Source organism: Bos taurus, chromosome 1, assembly GCF_002263795.3.
Source record: "Bos taurus isolate L1 Dominette 01449 registration number 42190680 breed Hereford chromosome 1, ARS-UCD2.0, whole genome shotgun sequence".
NCBI lineage: Eukaryota > Metazoa > Chordata > Mammalia > Artiodactyla > Bovidae > Bos > Bos taurus.
The window spans coordinates 57,980,416-57,997,615 of NC_037328.1; the positions used below are offsets into that span (position 1 = coordinate 57,980,416).

General features: G+C 47.8%; 2 protein-coding genes across 5 annotated transcripts in view; both read left to right on the forward strand.

Moving 5' to 3' along the window:
• The window catches only part of GTPBP8 (GTP binding protein 8 (putative)), a 276,317-nt gene extending 272,431 nt beyond the window's left edge, over positions 1 to 3,886 (forward strand). The window contains exon 8 of one of the 2 annotated variants that reach the window (XM_059884669.1): positions 3,799 to 3,886. In XM_059884669.1, the coding sequence (XP_059740652.1) occupies positions 3,799 to 3,818 (20 nt within the window). In that variant the 3' untranslated portion in view covers positions 3,819 to 3,886. The remainder of the gene's footprint in view (positions 1 to 3,798) is intronic. The other variant, XM_059884673.1, reaches the window with a different exon arrangement.
• Positions 3,881 to 17,200, forward strand: part of BOC (BOC cell adhesion associated, oncogene regulated) — a 38,917-nt gene continuing 25,597 nt past the window's right edge. For 2 of the 3 annotated variants that reach the window (NM_001206219.1, XM_015471069.3), the window contains exons 1-2: positions 3,881 to 3,977; positions 4,654 to 4,932. In NM_001206219.1, the coding sequence (NP_001193148.1) occupies positions 3,881 to 3,977; positions 4,654 to 4,932 (376 nt within the window). The remainder of the gene's footprint in view (positions 3,978 to 4,653; positions 4,933 to 17,200) is intronic. The other variant, XM_015471077.2, reaches the window with a different exon arrangement.

Sequence of the window (17,200 nt, forward strand, 5' to 3'; positions counted from 1 at the left end):
TCTCACTTCCGCCGGCCCTCTTGGGAGAAGGTGGAGCTGGCCTCCTCCAGCTGATGATCGACTCTCGGTTGTTTGTAATTTTCTCTCACAAAATAAATACTCCAAGGCTGTAATTTCTCGTGCTTGGTCTCAACCTTAGACGTGTATTCTGCTGCTGTTGTTTTTGGAAAGTTTCAGAAACGTCTGCTTGGAGATTATTTCAGTGGGAACATGTATGTCAGCAGTTCAGCTTCTTGGATGCACTTGCTTTTATTTTTCGTGTTCAAATAACCCTTAAAAATGGAAAGTACCTAGGCCTCAGTGAGGAAGTCATGTCAAGAATTCGTTTTCCCTTCGCTCTTCTGATTTTTTTTCCTTGCTCTCTTTTCCTGAAAATACGCAGAGAAAATAAAAAGGATCTACACAGACTTTGCGTTGCCAAGAAAAATAACAGGCCTTACTGTTGCCTTCACCCAACTTTGAAACTCTACCTTGTTCATTTCACAGTGGGACAAAGTTGCACTGCAATTAGGTACTCCAGATAAGCCCCACTTGCCTTTTTTTATCATTAAAAAAAAAGTTCTCAGAAATCTATATTTTTGCAACTATTTTTCTAAACCAAGCCGTCTAGGTCACTTGGTCCAGGAAGTAGCTCGGTTTCCCCAGCTGCTGAATAAGACACATCATAGGCTGGGGGACCCCTCCACCTCCATACTGTTGTCAGAGTTTCTCTGACACGAAGGAGACCCCACGGGTCCTCTTTGGGCTCATTGAGGGGTACCTGTTTACAACCCTGTCATGGGGATTCATGAGTTAACTCCTTTCTCCCTCTTTGGACACCTGCTTCCTCAATCTCCTCCCTCCCCAGCTACATTCTTTCCTCCTCGTTGCTTTTAAAAGCAGGATGGTGTGGCTGGCACCAGTATTGGGGTCTGTTTCCATTTTGAACCTTATAAATCAGGCAGGGTGCAGAAGTAACAGGAATTGTTTGGCTGGTCCTCGTTAAGCAGGAGGGGGTCTAGGCTGAATTTCCTCAGTAAAACCTCTGTCAACTTTACAACCCAAACACCTCCGTGGCCACCACGCACTAGGGTAAGAAACAGCCGTCCTCTCCTCCTCTGTCGGCTTGTCTTCTTCCTGCCCTTTATTACTTTGTCTTCATTCTGCCTCCCTGCTACCTTCTTCCTTCCATTCCTCCTTTCTTTAGTGGAGCATGGAAAGAGCAGGTCATGAGCAAGCAAGTTCCCTAAAATCCTGTAACTGGTCACTCATGCCATATTCTAGATAAATATGTTATTTCATTAAGGGAAAGTAGAAAATTAAAACTAGGATCTGGGTGATTAAAACTAGTATCCGGACACCAAAGGCTTGCTTTTTGGTTTTTGTGTGTAACTGTATTAATGAACTTTTCCTTAAACAGGGATTCAGAAATCTGAAAATTAAAATTTTACACTGTTAAAATTCCTCATTGCTCTGCCTCATCCTGTTCAGAGTCAGTTCATTAAGCACCCACTGGGTGCAGAAAGCTGGTAGGAAAAAAACATGAAAAGGCTACTATTGTGGTTAAAAGCACAGAACTTTGGAATGAGCCCAACCTGGTTTCATTCCAGGCCTACAGTTATACGACCTTGGGCTAGTTACTTACCCTCTGGAACTCAATTTCCTTGCCTATAAAATGGGGATAATGGTCCCCATCTTATAGAGTGATTCTGAAGATTAAAAGCATACCTCATGAAAAGAGCTTAGCCAGGTACCTGTAGTGGTAACAGGCATGCCTTCCCCAGTCATGCTCGCATCCTTAGCAGCTTTCCTTCGTTTCACTGTTCTAATAGCATGGATCTATTGGATTGTCTGAAAAAGAGCAGAAACTCTATCTACACCTAGAAGAAAAATACTTGTCAGGAAAAGTTTAACATTTTCTTTCAAACCTCTTTTAGAAAATGTTCCTGTCCTTTTCCAGAACAGTGGAGGAGACTTGGGCGGTCCTCTGATGTCAAGGATACGAGGCAAAGGGAAGGATTAAAACTCAAGGAGAAAGGCCTCTTGCCTAGGAAACATTGCAAACCCCAGTGTAGAGCTGGGTTCAAGATCTGGTTTGGAGGGGTGCTTGTTGGGCAGAGCTATGTAGCCCTGTTCACTCAGCAGCCAGGTGACAAGCTGAAGAGCCAGAGGAACGTGGAGAAGGGAAAGGTTAGGCAGATCTTAAGTACTTCCTAGCACAGAGCAAGAGCCTCAAGCCCACCCTTCAGCCCATGTGTGAGGAGCCATGGGGTTGAGAGGCCCAAGACGAGCTCTGACACCAGCCCATGCAGGTAGCCAGAACTCGAGAGACTGCAGAGCTGACACAGCTCTCAGTTGGGCAGCTTAACCCCTCTCTGAGTTTTCATGGTTGACTGTAAGTTTTGGAAAGAGTTGCTGGTTAGATAACTGGTCCAAAAGAGTTAGCACTTTAAATCTAAGTCACCCTCCTGGAAATAATTATGAAAACTGCCACGTGTGCGTGCTTCAGGAAGATGCATCCACTGCCTAGGTCATTGTGACGCTGCCTCCGGGGACCTGAAACTCTGAAGTCTCCCTGCCTGATAGGAGGTTGGCACACCTGCCACGTTGGTCTCATGCTCTTTATAGAGCAGTGAAAAGCACAGACACAAGACCGTGGTTTAGGCTGTGACAGAAGTGTGCACACATTTGCCTCTCTGTGATTTTGATGAATCCTTTAAACACCGTAGCCTAAATGAGGCATGAAAAGTAATATTGTGGAAGAGGAGAAGGAATTAAAATTCTCAGCAGGCAAGAAGAGAGTGGCTGATAGCTGAGATCTGTCATCCAGTGGCTGGAGGAGCAGTGCAATCTGGATCCCAGAGACATGTTCTGGGTGGAGATGCAACACAGTGTCAGGAGTACAGACTTTGTAGAGATGGAGAACACTAGAATTTCAGCACCAGGGGCAGAGAGAAGAACAGGGGCTTTGGATGATATGTGATTTTTTTTTTTTTTGGTCTGTGTTTGTGTCTGGGGGTACAGAGGTTACAGACAAGCTGAGGAGGGTTGGTTGGTTCCAGGAATCAAAGAATGTTAACAGAGATGTTGGTGATGAGCTGGTATGAGTTGAAATACATCTTTCATGAGGCTTGGAGACTTTAGGGATGTTACTTATTGGTCATAGTAGTCGTATCAGTCGCTCAGTCATGCTAACTCTCTGTAGTCCCATGGACTGTAGCCACCAGTTTTCTTCTGTCCTTGGGATTTTCCAGGCAAGAATATTGGAATGGGTTGTCATGTCCTTCTCCAGGGGATCTTCCCAGATCAGGGAAGGCATCGGCAGGTGGATTCTTTACCACTGCACCACCTGGGGGTGTTAGTAATATCACCTAAATGAGGGATGCAGGTTTCATTCATTATACCTGTGACAGCGCTACGCACCGTGGTCCGTATTAGTGGCATGGCATGCCACGTGGCTTTGGACACCTGGGCTCCTCAAAAACATGGTGAAAACATCTGCCTCCTTTCCAGCATCATTGCTCAACATTCACTGTCCCCAGCCTGGGACATGGCTGCAGGTCTCAGCCTCTCCATCTGCTGGGCTCTCCTGTCCTTGTGGCTATGGATACCCTGGGCAAGGCTCTGCCATTCTTATCATGACATCACCTTCCAGCTCAGAGGAGCAACTTAAAAGCAGCTTATTTTAGATAAGAAATGGAATGTTGTGTTCCTTGGTCTTCCAGCAGTCCAGCCAGGTCCCCTCTTTGGATGTCACCGCCATGGGAGTGTCCCAGGCATTCTCACCACGGCCCTTTCTCTCTCTCTCTCTCACAGCAGAGCGTGGCAGGGGATTGTAGTACCTCTTTGAGTGACTCTGGTGGCTTCTGGGACATTGGCTTTGGACCCTTTGTGACGCAGCATGCCTCGTGGGATGATGGCGATGCAGAGAGGAAAGCAGCCCGAGGTCACACTCGCCTGCCTCCTCTTGGCTGCGGCGGGCTGCTTCGCGGACCTGAGTGAGTGTTTTCCTTGATTTCTCTGAGGCCCCCTGGGAGGAGCACTTTGCCCCTAGTGTCAGAGAGAATCATTTGACAAGGACCCTCTAAAAAGGCCTTCTTCCTCCTGGATTTCTTCCCACTGACCTTCGGGGACATGTTCAATAATATGAGAAATGAGCTCAATTACATCATATTGGTTGTTACTTTGCTGTTTTAATCATTTCAAACATATGCTAGGGAAGAATAAGAGTAATAACTGAACTGCCTTTATTGAGCACTTACTATATGGGGTTACAGCAGGCAGTTTATATGCATTGTGTGTAAGCTTCCCAGCAATGCTGTGAGCAATATTATTAGTCCCATTTTACAGATGAGGAACTGAGACTCCAAAAGGCTAAAGTCACCTGGCTCAGAAGCGGTGGCAGTGGGATCCAGATGCAGGTCTTATTCAAGTTCAAAGCTTGAGCTCTTGTCATCCCACCATACTGCCACTCCAGTCTACCTTCTGGGAACCAGGCCAGGTTGGGGACTGGACCTAAGGTCAGCAGAGTTTCTTCAGAGAAGGGTCAACCCCTCTCTGGATGGCTCAGCTCTGAAAGGCTGCCTGGGAGCTGTGCTTCTGAGCACGTTGTGCTCTCGATTTCTTGGGGCGGGGGGGTGTCAGTTCATCACTGCATCCCTGTTCTTCCTCCAGATGAGGTTCCTCAGGTCACTGTCCAGCCTTCTTCCACTGTCCAGAAGCTTGGAGGAACCGTGATCCTGGGCTGCGTGGTGGAGCCCCCCTGGATGAACACCACCTGGCGCCTGAACGGGAGGGAGCTGAACGGCTCGGACGACAGCCTGGGCATCCTCATCACCCGCGGGACCCTCGTTGTCACTGCCCTCAACAACCACACCGTGGGCCGGTACCAGTGTGTGGCCCGGATGCCTGCAGGGGCCGTGGCCAGCGTGCCAGCCACCGTGACACTAGCCAGTGAGTCACTCTCCTCCGCCCACCTCCTACTCTTTCTCTGTTCCCCATCCCAATCAACACCCACCCTGTTAGCCCTATCCTAAAAGGGGCCTTACCAGCTGACCTTTCTGATCAGACAGTGGTGGCCGCCCAGTTATCTCCAGTGTCTGGGGGACCTTTGTGCTCTCTGGCTAGGGGCCATACCAGGAGTGAGTGTCTTTCCCGAAGGAGCTTGACATGGTTGACCTGTTTCTGTGGGCCCCAGAGCTGGGCCATGCCATGCCTTTCTACTTGGTCACTCTGTGGTCTTAGATGGGGTGGTGCCAGCTCTTTGCTGCCTGCACCCCACCGCCCTCCCCTGCCCACTCCATCCTCACAGCAGTTGCAGGCAGAGCGTGTACAGGGCTACGCATGGTCTGAACAGATACTGCGCATTTCCTCTTGGCCTCCTGCGTCTCTGAGGGGCAGGCCTATTCCAAATGCCTGGAATAGAAACTAGAACATGATGGAAAGGCAACTATGTGATAAAGAGGGAGAGAGGAAGAGATGAGGAGACAGTTCGTCCAGAGAGGATGCCAGGAGAAGTCTGCTTACCACTCTTACAGTAGTTACGACTTGGATATACTGTTGTGCCCAAGCTTAGTGCACACAGTACCTGATTTGCCATGGGAAATGAAACTTGGCCGATTAGAACTCCCGAAGCTACAGAGCAGCCCTGGCACCTGTTCTTATATGCTGAGTCCATGGCCAGGAAACATTTAGCCCTTGAACAATGCAGGGTTAGGGTTGCTGACCCTCTAGACAGCTGAGACTCTGCATATAACTCATAGGGGTCCTCTGCATCTGAGGTCCAACCAACCTCTGGTCATGTGGTACTGTAGTATTTATTATGGGAAGAGACCCATGGCCAAGTGGACCCATGCAGTTCAAACCCTTGCTGTTGAAGGGCCAACAGTATTAAGAATTACTTCCCCTTACCTGCTGGCCCAGTCGGTAAAGAGTCTGCCTGAATGCTGGAGACCCTGGTTAGATCCCTGGGCCAGGAAGATCCTCTGGAGAAGGAAATGGCAACCTACTCCAGTATTATTGCCTGGAGAATCCCATGGACAGAGGAGCCTGGGGGCTACAATCCATGGGGTCACAAAGAGTCAGAAACGACTGAATGACTAACACTTTCACTTTCTCTGCTGGCTGAAGTGTAGGGAACGGGGAACCTTGTTGAGAGTTTGATGGTGTTTGGACTTACTCTTCGAGGTCTCTGTCCCCTCAGCAGTGCCCCTTGTCCCAGACACCCTGCCTTCATATCACCATCGTCGTCTCCCTTGTTGATGTTGTAGTTCTGGGAGGTTGGGGTCCTTATGTTATGGGTCATATCAGAGGCAGGAAACTTATAAAATGCTCCTGAAAGTCAGCTGGGCTCCCTGAAGTGTGAGGCGTGAGTCCTGGGAGGAGAGTGGTGAGAGCTGGGAAAGTAGAAAAGCAGCGGGGGAAAAGGCCCTTCATTGCCCTGGTTTCCAGATGCCTCTGGCCTTCAGTCTGTGGGAGAACAGATAATAAGACAGAGGCTGCCACAGAGTGCCTGTTTTCTTGGGAAACAGTCTAGCAGCCCTGCCCTCTGCTCTGAGGACGCGGGGAGGAAGGCAGGGGGTCCCCAGCTACCCTCCTGGGGGCAAGGCCAAGGGGGAGCTGCATCTTAGAGCCCTCACACCGTGGGAGCCACTTTTCCTTAGTGGCTGCAGCAGAACTCACTGACCCTCAGCGCCACACCTCTAGACAGCAGGCTTAGAGTTCAGGTTACAGTCAGGGATCAGTGAGGGAGGCAGGCCCTGGGCCCCCAGCTGTGCTGGTGGGTTAGGGGAGGATGCTTCATTCAGGTGAGAAGGTGGGGAGGGATCATCTTGTCATAGCAAGAGGGGCTGAGGTCAGAGCTATGCTTCTTACCATCATACTTCTCTTGTATAATTTTTTAATGATAATTAAAATGACACATAGAAAGTTTAGAATATACAGAAAATGTCTCCTCACCATCCTCGCAGAGCCACCATCGTCATTTTAAAACATACCCTTCTAGCCTGCATCTGTACCCGTATTTTTACAGCACTGAAGATAGTTACTATCTTTAGTGTCTCCCCTTTGACATTGTAGGACAAGCATTTTCCATTGGCCGTATGATCATATTTACATTTTTTGTTGAGTATAAAGTGCATCCAGTAAAGTACACAAAGTGCACTAATCTCAAGTGAACACTTTGATGTGTTTTTTGCATGTACATTCTGTGTAACCACCTCGCCAGCAGGCTCCTAGTTCATCTGTCTTCTGTCACCCACCAGAGCAGAAGCACAGTTGTGCATGGCCCTGGGACATCCCAGAGTGACTCCACTCTAAGGTACTGCACCCTTCTCCTAGTGCTGAGCAAGTAAGTCCCTGCCAGTTGTTCATCTTTACAAGTAAGAGGTGCTTTTTAGCAATGTTTGTGTCTTTGAAGGGAGCCACTGCTCCTCTAGGAGGTTTGGTACCCTGCAGATAGTCAGCCCTTGTCTGTGAAGATCCAGGAGACTCTGTAACTTGGCCCACTCAGGAGCTAGGCTACACCTTTCACTGTTTGGAGGAAGGGAGAGCTGGAGAAGAGAAGATTTATTTTGGAGCACTTCTTCTACTTCAAGGTGAATCTGTGTGAGGAGAAACAATTTATAGCCTTTATTTTTAAAAAATTCCTGGCCCCTCTTTCTCTGGTGCTTGAAGGGATCTGCAGTTGGCAGTGAGGACAAAGGGAAGGGTTTGGTTGCAACCCAAGGAGGCACAGGGAGAGAAGAGGGGGCTTGTGCAGAAGCCGAGGCGAGTCTTGTTTGAAAGCCAAGAGCTATTGGTGTGTCACTTAGACATGAATCAGAAGGGAAATGTTTGGGCCTGACCAGAAGATGGATGGAGAAGTGCTGGAAATGGAGAGCAGGCCCGCAGGGTCTGTATCCTGGGACAGAGGGAGTTGGTGGACTGGAACTACAGCCTCCCAGACTTGGAGGAGGCAGTGACGGGGTGGCGGGAAGGTGGGAGAAAGGGGTGCTGTCTTTGGGTTAATGCCACGGGGGATTTGGCCCAGACTCAGCAGCTAGATTAAGTTTCCGAAAGCACATTCCTGAGCAGAATGGGGGCTGTGTTTTGCCAGTTGGCTGGTGTGCGAGGGAGGCTGAGCCGGAGAAGGGATTACAGGAGGCACGGTCTGCATTCAGAGGTGAGGCTGGGCAGCAGCGTGCTGGCGCGCACACACGCACGCATGCACACCCGCAGTTGGTGTTTTCAGGCTTCCTTCTGCTCCTCTCCGCCGTCCTCTCCTGTGTGCATTCAAATAGTTATCCTCAGACAGAGCACGTGCTGTTTGACCTCCCTGGCAGGACGCTGCCTCCTGTGTCTTAGTGAACTCCCAGAGATCATTGGGGGCTTCCTATGATGGGGGCTAGAACCTGGCTTGAGGATCCAGGGATGTGGAGGAGGCTGCCAACAGAGCTTTCCTGGTCCAGACCACTTTCACTCTGATGCCAGGGGGTGTACTTGAACTCCACCCCTGCCTGGTGGCATCAGGTAAAATGGAACACATGAAGCCTCGGTGGTGCACGCCCACCCTCTCCTCTGAGTGGTCCTGCCCACATGGAGACCTGCTGTCCTTCCTGTTCTCCTCTATGGAGAAGTATTTTTTCCTGTTTCACTTAAGCTTTCCTTGTGGTGAATCTCTCTTGTTGCTAATGCTTCACTTCAGACCATCTTGTCTAATTCTTTTGAAATGTTTTTACTTTGATCTCCTTTCTTCTTCTTGCCTGTCTTTTCATAAGCTTGATACCCAGAGGGCAACCATTCCACATGGCTCTGAGGGTCCCACTCTACGCACCTGAACCAAAAGCAGACGTCACCCACGGACACCTCATTCCTTGTTCTGGCCCCCAGACGGCCTTAGCGTCATTCTCCACACAGCATAGCAAGTAAACATGACCAGTTCAGAGCCGCATGCCATGGGAAGGCTGTTTCCTGTCCCTTACCATGTCCAGTTATCTACCATTCAGATAAACTCCTACTTTCACTTTTTATCTTCTTCCCTATCTTTTAAATTAATTCTTCCAGCTATCCTATCATCCCCAGATCCTACTGGTACTTGGAAATAGGCAGTAACTGAGGGGATATTCTCTATCTGGGAAGATACATAATTGTCTCTATGACTTGACACTGGCTAATGTGAAGTCTTAAGGTGGTGCTAGTTTAGTTGTGAGCAGATCCATAACCCCTCCGTAAGGTCTTTAAGCCCTAGGGCCAGTCAGAGAGTGATCTTTCTTTGGTATCAGAGATCAGAGGCAAGGCAGCGGACAGAAGAGGTAGGAGTTCCCCTTCGGCAGCTGTCTCCATGACTCTGTGCCTTTGAGGAAAGGTCAGAAGGAGACAGGGGCCCTTTGTTACCATAATTTAACCCAGGAGTGAAATGAAGAGCCAAACTGGTGTAATGGAAAAAACATGAAACTTAAACCCAGGATCTTTTAAGTTTTAACTCTGCCACTGAAGAGTTCATGTAGCTTTGGACAAATCCCTTCATCTCTCGGATGGTCACAACTGTGAAATGAGCTCAGTACTGATTACATCATCTGTCTCATGGTTTTGTTTTTTAGAGACTCAAATGAGAGAATATATGATAGTACTATTTTGAAGCCGGCTTTATTCACTCACCCATATGGTCAACACATATTTGTGGAGCATCCTCTTGGAGGGGGCTCTAGGGCCCGAGCTCGGTGCTGGCCAGCTCCGTTCTGGGAGCAGCCCTTAGGATGACACAGTCCAGGGGGCCAAAGCTTCCATCTCAGCCAGAGCCAAGAGAGAGGACTGGCTTATCAGGGGCAGAGGACAAACCCGTTTCCTGTGAATTTCGTAGCTCTCTCTCCACACATGTTCTCCAGCCCAGATTCCCACCTCCCTGCCACTTTGAGAGCAGCCCACAGTGTCCTGCGTGTATTTTGTCTCTGTGGCCCAAAGAGGTGTCTGTTTATGCCTTTGTTGGTTCACTGATGCATGTAATTGCAACCAGGCAGCATGGGCAGGCTGGGCCAACCCTGGCCCTTGGTGTGGTTAAGTTCCACACACAGAAGCCATGTCTCTTCTTTCTCAGCTCCCTAAACTCTGAGTCCCATCAAACACTTCCTCAAGGTCTTCTATGCTGTGACCCTGAATTAGAACAGGCCACTAAGGCCAGTTGTTGAAATTTTCTTAAAACATTTCTAGCTTCCTTTATCCTTGTTTTTAGTCAGGGTTCTCTAGAGAAGCAGAATCAATCACCATACACACACACACACATATAGACACACACATGTAATTTTAAGGCTTCCCTCATGGCTCAGACGGTAAAGAATCTGCCTGCAATGTAGGAGACCTGGGTTCCATCCCCAGGTTGGGAAGATATGCTGAAGAAGGGAATGGCAACCCACTCCAGTATTCTTGCCTGGAGAATCCCCATGGACAGAGGAACCTGGCAGGCTACAGTCCATGAGGTCACAAAGAGTCAGACATGACTGAGTGACTAAGCATACATGTAATTTTATGGAGAACATATATATAATTATACACACACTCACATGTATGGGGAGAGAGAGAAATAGAGAAAGGAAAAAATAAAGAAAAAGATTTATTTCAAAGGATTGGCCCACATGATTATGGAGGCTGGAAAGTCCAAAATCACTGGGCGAGCCAGCAGGCTGGAGATTCATGCAATCCACTAGGGAACCAGGAAACCAAACATTCTCTAGCCCTGAGTTCAATAGCTTGATGTTTTGCAGGTTGGTGTCCTGAGAAGTAGGGAGTGTTGAGAATTTACAACAGCGCAGTAAGACCTGCTCTGGGCTATTGAGGATCTCTCAGTCTGATGGAGAAGATGGACTGCAGTTCCTGTTAGCCACAAAACAAGTCAGTCAGAGCCATGAGTTGCCTGAGGGACATAAACAGATTTTAATGGGAATTCAGGGGAAGAGTCTTTCATTTCCATTTCAGGGAATTGAGGAAGACTCAAGGTTGAGCCTTGAAGAATGTGTGTGGGACAACCTTTATCTCCAGTGTTTTGAGTCCTCTCATCTTTCTCAGGCCTTCAACTAAGTTCAGCTCTCTACATTGTGTGCTTAGACCTAAGCCCAGTGCTGTTTCTGGGACGGTGCAGATATTTCACAGTGAGTGCGGTCAGATTCTGAAATCAGGATGGGGTAACAGTCACCTGGTGGCTGTATTTCCCTAGGAGAGGAAGGGGTCTGCAGCTGAAAGCTGAGTCTGAAGCTACCCGCCAGACTGAGCGTGAGTCTGCCTCCTTTGCTGGGGGAGCTCTAGACAGCTCCACATGGGGGTGTAGTTGGAAAAGGAGAACTAACTTGAGCTTGAAATGCAGCTGTTTTATGCCCATACATGCTGTGTGCTTTACTTTGCCAGTTGGACAAGAATGAAAGATACTGACTGCTAAGTCGCTTCAGTCACGTCCAACTCTTTGTGACCCATTGAAAGATAGCTTAAATGCCAAAGGTACTAAGCAACTTGAGTACCTAAATAGGAGATGACCTATTTAGGAATACCTTACAGCTTTAGGTCAGAGTCACAGTAACTCTTTTCTGCTTTCTACTAGTACAGGCAGAAATTCACACCTCACAGGAGTCTCCCCTGGTATTCATCTTCAAAGGGCATGGGCAATACGAGTCCCATTGGTCTGGGACAAGCGCTCAGGCAAATGTGTGGTGTGAGCTCAGGGCAGCATGGCAGCAACTTTCTGCCCCACACAGCCAGGGTTCTAGTTCTCTATTTAGCAACAGTCAATATTTACCACACACACAGACACAGAAAGACTCAAAAATTCCATGGTGCGTCTTCTACCAAGGACGTGCTTAGAATTCCCCATTCGTCTCCTCAACCTATCCTTGGCACACTCAGCCGCAGGCTTTAATAAAATCCTAGGTCCATTTTCTAAGCTAAGAGAAAAGGGAAGGACCACACAGTGAGTTAAGCAGGTACAACTATAGATTCAATGAGCCAGAACAGACTTGGAGAAGCCTTTTGCCCAGGAAGATGAGAGAAGTGTTGATTAGTTTGCTTGAAATCCCTGGAACTCTAAAGAACATGATGTATGATGGTTCCTTTAAAATGAAAACGAATCAAGAGAGAAAATGAGTTCCTTTGCTCCCCTTTTTTGTGTGTATGTGTCTAAGAGTTTAGGGATTTCCACTCTGATCTTGTTTGTAGACTTTCAACCATTTTTTGGAATCTAGTATTAGTCCCAGGAGCTATAGAACAGTGAGTCTGTCTTGCAAATGGGACAAAATGCTTAAATAAAACACTGTCACTTAACAGTGAAGAAAAAAACGGTTAAGCAAAAGGGGGGAAAACTTACTGAGGTAGAAACAGCATGTTTTTTTTTTTTCTGTAGGAAAATTGTGCTTAATTTTTAGTGATGGTGCTCCTTTTCTACTTAAAAACATTTGAAGGAATCATAGAGTAAGACTCAGGCTACAGGGTGACACTTCAGCACACCTCTCAGCCCTGCCTCCTCCTCTAGACGCAGCAAATCTGCCATTTCCTTGGCTCATCTCTCACTTTCCCTGGGTGCTCTGTCTGCCTGTAACAACTTCCTTTTCATTCCCATTCCCATAGAATTCCCACCTCCCTTAGGTTAATAAGTGCAAGTTGCTCAGTTGTGTCTGACTCTTTGTGACCCCATGGACTATATGGTCCATGGAATTCTCCAGGCCAGAATACTGGAGTGGGTAGCTTTTCCCTTCTCCAGGGGATCTTCCCAACCCAGGTCTTCCTCATTGCAGGCAGATTCTTTACCAGCTGAGCCACAAGGGAAGCCCTGGTGGCTCAGACAGTAAAGCGTCTGCCTACAATGCAGGAGACCTGGGTTCAATCCCTGTGTCGGGAAGATCTCCTGGAGAAGGAAATGGCAACCCACTCCAGTACTCTTGCCTGGAAAATCTCACGGATGGAGGAGCCTGGTAGGCTACAGTCCATGGGGTCACAAAGAGTCAGACACAACTGAGCAACTTCACTTTGGGTTAATTCCTTCCTTCTTGGTGATCAACCTTCAACTGTCTTCTCCTCTAGGAATCTTTTGTTGACCCCTCCTTGACTCCCCAGGTCTGGAGTGGGGTCCCCTCTTCCGAGCTCCCTGCCATCCTGTGTTCACTTCTCTAGGCCTCTCCAGCCACCGTCTCTTTGCCCTTCACCTCTGTGATCACCACACCGCGGCACACGCTTGGCCTTCAGTGAATGTCTAGGGAGAGGCAGGCTCCCAGATAAGATATGTTGAAGTCTAGAAGATCAAAAAGAGCATGCAGAAGGCAGACAAAGATTTCTTCACCCGACTGTGGTATAGTAGAAGTTTTGAGGAAGTAAATAAGAAAGGATGAAGCAACACTTGGGATGTAAACAAGCTGAAGATACAAATAGATTTAGGAAGGGTTTAGAAAAATTGATGGATGTCAGAAGCATAAAGCATAAAAGAAATTAAGGTATTGGTGGAAATTCTGCAACCTTTGAAGGCAGACGCCAGTGACTGTGGCTGCAGTCCTACCAGGCGCCTCATAGGATCTGTCAGAGAGGGTGGGCAGATGGCACGGGTAGTCACCACTGCTTTTAGGACTACACAGTTCCCGTGTGTGAGTGGAGGGTGGGGGCAGTGGGAACCACTGTGGACTCCACTGGCCTTAAGACACCGCCCCTACCCCTTCCACCTGGAATTCTGGTTTTTCAGGGACACACTGAAGGGCTCACGTCCATTGTTCCTCTGAACGCCTTGGCTTCGGTCTTCTCTCCTCTTTCTTCCTGTACAGGCCGCCAGCCAGCCAAACACTGTGCCAGGAACCAGTTCTGGCTCTGATGAGTCCAGACCACCGGGGTTCACATTAATTTTCCCATTGCTAAGTTTCTAGTTTATATTTGGTTGATCAGAGAAATATGTGTGATGTGGGTTGCTGGCAAGTAAATCTTTTTTTCCTTCTTCTCTCTCTCCCCAGTGTATTTTTTCAAACCATTTTATTCCTTCATGTAATCCAAAAGAAACTCCCTAGTTCTGCTAGCCAGCCCTACCTCACAGCAGCTCTGGAGTCAGATAAACGGGATGGTCTACAGACGTTGTCTCTTCATCTGGTTGCCAGACTCAGTGGAGAAACGACTCCCATCCTTGACTTATTTTCAAGGATTAATAGCATTTCTCGTACTCGTGTGTCTTTTTTAAAAAAATATTTTTAATTGGTTCAAGCCAAGAAATTCCTGAAGCATTAGGCCAGTTTACTGCAAATCATTGAATGACACTGCAAACTAGGTTCTTTCTATTTTCCTTCTCCTTCCTCTCACACTCCTCTTTTTATGCCCTGTCTCCTGTCGTGCCCACCTCCACTCTTGACTTTGATCTTCTGCCCTCTTCCCTGTGGCTCTTTCATCTCTTCTCCACCCAGAGCTTTTTCCTGCTACTCAAATCTGGGTGCACACCCCACCTTAATTCAAAAGAAAGAAACACACGATTTAACAACTACTGTGCTTGGCATCTGCAAAGGTGTTTTTTTTTTTTTTTTTTTTACCCTCATAGGAACTGTTTTTATTTAAGTAAAAGAGAGCATGCTTTACTTTCATCAGAAAGTGTGTTTGCGAAATTTCATGTCGTGTTTCCATGGCTGTCAGGAGAGCGCTTTGGAGCCAAAATTATTCATGCAATTGAACAGGCAGAAAAAAAAATCCTAAAGAGAGCAAATGTATTTGTCCACTGTTCCAGCCTGCAAAAGGAGAAGTGCTCACTCCACCAGCCCCCCTTCTAAATTGCCTGGAGATCGAGGTAACCTAATCTAGGCTGGCACACTGGTGAAGGTGGCAGGGACTACGCTTAGGGACACTACTCTTGTGAACTGTTATAGCCAGCCTACGTGTTGCTTTGTCTTTTCAATTAAAGCCCCCCATGGTTAGGAACTATGTCTTTATCTTCTTGGTATCTTCTACAAATTCAGCCTGGCTGAGTGAATGAATAGTGAATATGAATAGTCTGGAGGGATGGCATTGTGCCAGATGCCAACTACAGAATATGCTGATTTTGCTCAGCTTTGTGGGCTCCCATTGGGTCTGACTTCAGTGGTCTATGTGCCAGGGGTACGGACTGGTGATAGGCTTAGTCACTCCCCAGAATGCGTGCCTCAGAGGCCTGCCCATCCCGCAGTCAACCCTATTCACTCATCAAGAACAGGCAGTTCCATGTCTAAAGGCAGCACCATCAGGCTCCAGCCTCCACTCCACTTCTGCAGTCCATCACCATGGCTTTCCACTTGTAGAGAATTTTCTTTCAGAGGCTTGATCTGGGGGTTGTGCCAAGCCATGGCTCCTCAGGTGACTTGGAGACCAAGAGTTATGCTGTGATTCTCTCCCCATCCGTGAAGTAGTTCAGGGCAAAGAGCCCACCCAGGGAGGCAGGTGTGGGACCCTTCCCAGGCTCAGACCACCTCCAAGTCCATCCGTAGAGCAGTGGGCCGTGCACTCTTAATTTTACTCACCTTGTACCTTTGCCACCTTTCAAAAGGTGCAGGGCCAGGCCACAGGGTCAGTGTGTCACTGGGCTACTCCATTAGGTGAAATCTTTCTACACTTTGTAACACTGCCTGTAGACGCAGGAAGCCATTACAGGGACAAGTTGAGCCCTGGGAGCAGGAGAGCTGGGAGATGGAACGATCAGTCAGCCCAAACTTGCTGATGGCCACGAGGCTGCCCAGCCGCGCTGGCAGCACTGCCCAGTGAGCCTGATGTGGTGCCCCTGCAATCGGTGGATCGCATCCAAGCTTCAACAGATGAGTGCAGGCTTGTCCTGTGAGCCCTGAGAACAGGCAGGAAGGAAGGGCAAGACTGACCAGACACAAGAAATACCTGGATGGATTAAAAGCCAGAATGTTTGTAATCATTCAGCTGAACTGATGGAGATGGGGATGTTGGTAACTCTAGGCAGCCTCTATCTGAAGGCACTGTCTTACCTGACTTCTTTCTTAAGCAGAATTGCACTTTTAATTTGCACCCTAAGGGAGGATGCTTCCCTGATAGCTCTGCTGGTAAAGAATTCGCCTGTAACGCAGGAGACCCTGGTTTGATTCCTGGGTCAGATAAATCACCTGGAGAAAGGAACAGCTACCCACTCCAGTATTCTAGTATTCTGGCCTGGAGAATTCCATGGACTGTGTAGCCCATGGGGTCACAAAGAGTCAGACACGACTGAATGACTTTCACTTTCAAGGGAGGACTCAGGGAGAAGAGGATCAAATGAGGAAACTCCTTGAAAGTAAAGGTTAGGTTTATTGATTACATGGGGGCATTTTGTGGAGGCACAAGGCACCATGTAATGGGGCATGGAGAGTATATAAGAACTGAAAGATGAGCCTACAATGAAGATCTAACAATTCTGTATTATGAGAATGTAAAAACAAACACTAAATATTGTGATATAATTCATAGATCTACTGAACCTTTTATTCATAAAGGAAAGATCAAGGCTAGAAGGTGGAGAGAAAGAGAAAGTAAGTCAAAAGGGGCTCAAGATAAAACTTGTCAATTTGTAGTTTCACGAATGAGCCTGATGGTGACAGCCACACTCACATGCCTCTAAAAGTTTTTATTTTCCTTCTTTTTTCCCCACGGGCAAGAAGGTAGGAGCCTGATGTATCCTGGGAATGTGAAGAGAAAAGTCAGAGCACATTCCATGATTGTATCCAAACAGATCCCTGTCACCTGTGTATCCGAAGCTCCTATAGAAGTGACTTATCAGAAGATAAAATGTTCCGTTAAGAAATTGAGTGCTTAGAAGGCAGGGAACTGGGCAGGGCTCTATATGGAGCCTAAGATATTCGACTTTCTCAGAAAGCACAAAGTTCTGGGACTAATAAAGAAGGTCTGTAAACTCAAGAGATGGCCCCAAAGACCAGGGCTTCTGACCTGTTGAGAGCTGAGGGACAAGAGTGGGCCTCACGGCATTTGATTAGTGCAGACAAGTTAATAAAATAGCTGGAAGAATACACAGAGAGGATGCAAAAGAAGGGTCTGAGGGAAGGTAAGAGGATTAAAGCTGCAAAAACATTCCTCTAATGGATTTCTCAAACACACCAGCCAACAGGCAAGGGCAGGTGTCCTGTCAAACCATTTCCCCCATGAAACCTGATCCATCATTCTGCAAGGAGACTGGAGGCCTGCTAACCCCATTTGTAACTGAAGGGCCTGCCCCTTATTCCCAGGGAAGTGCTCTGAGCAGCGCAGGGACTCGCCAGGA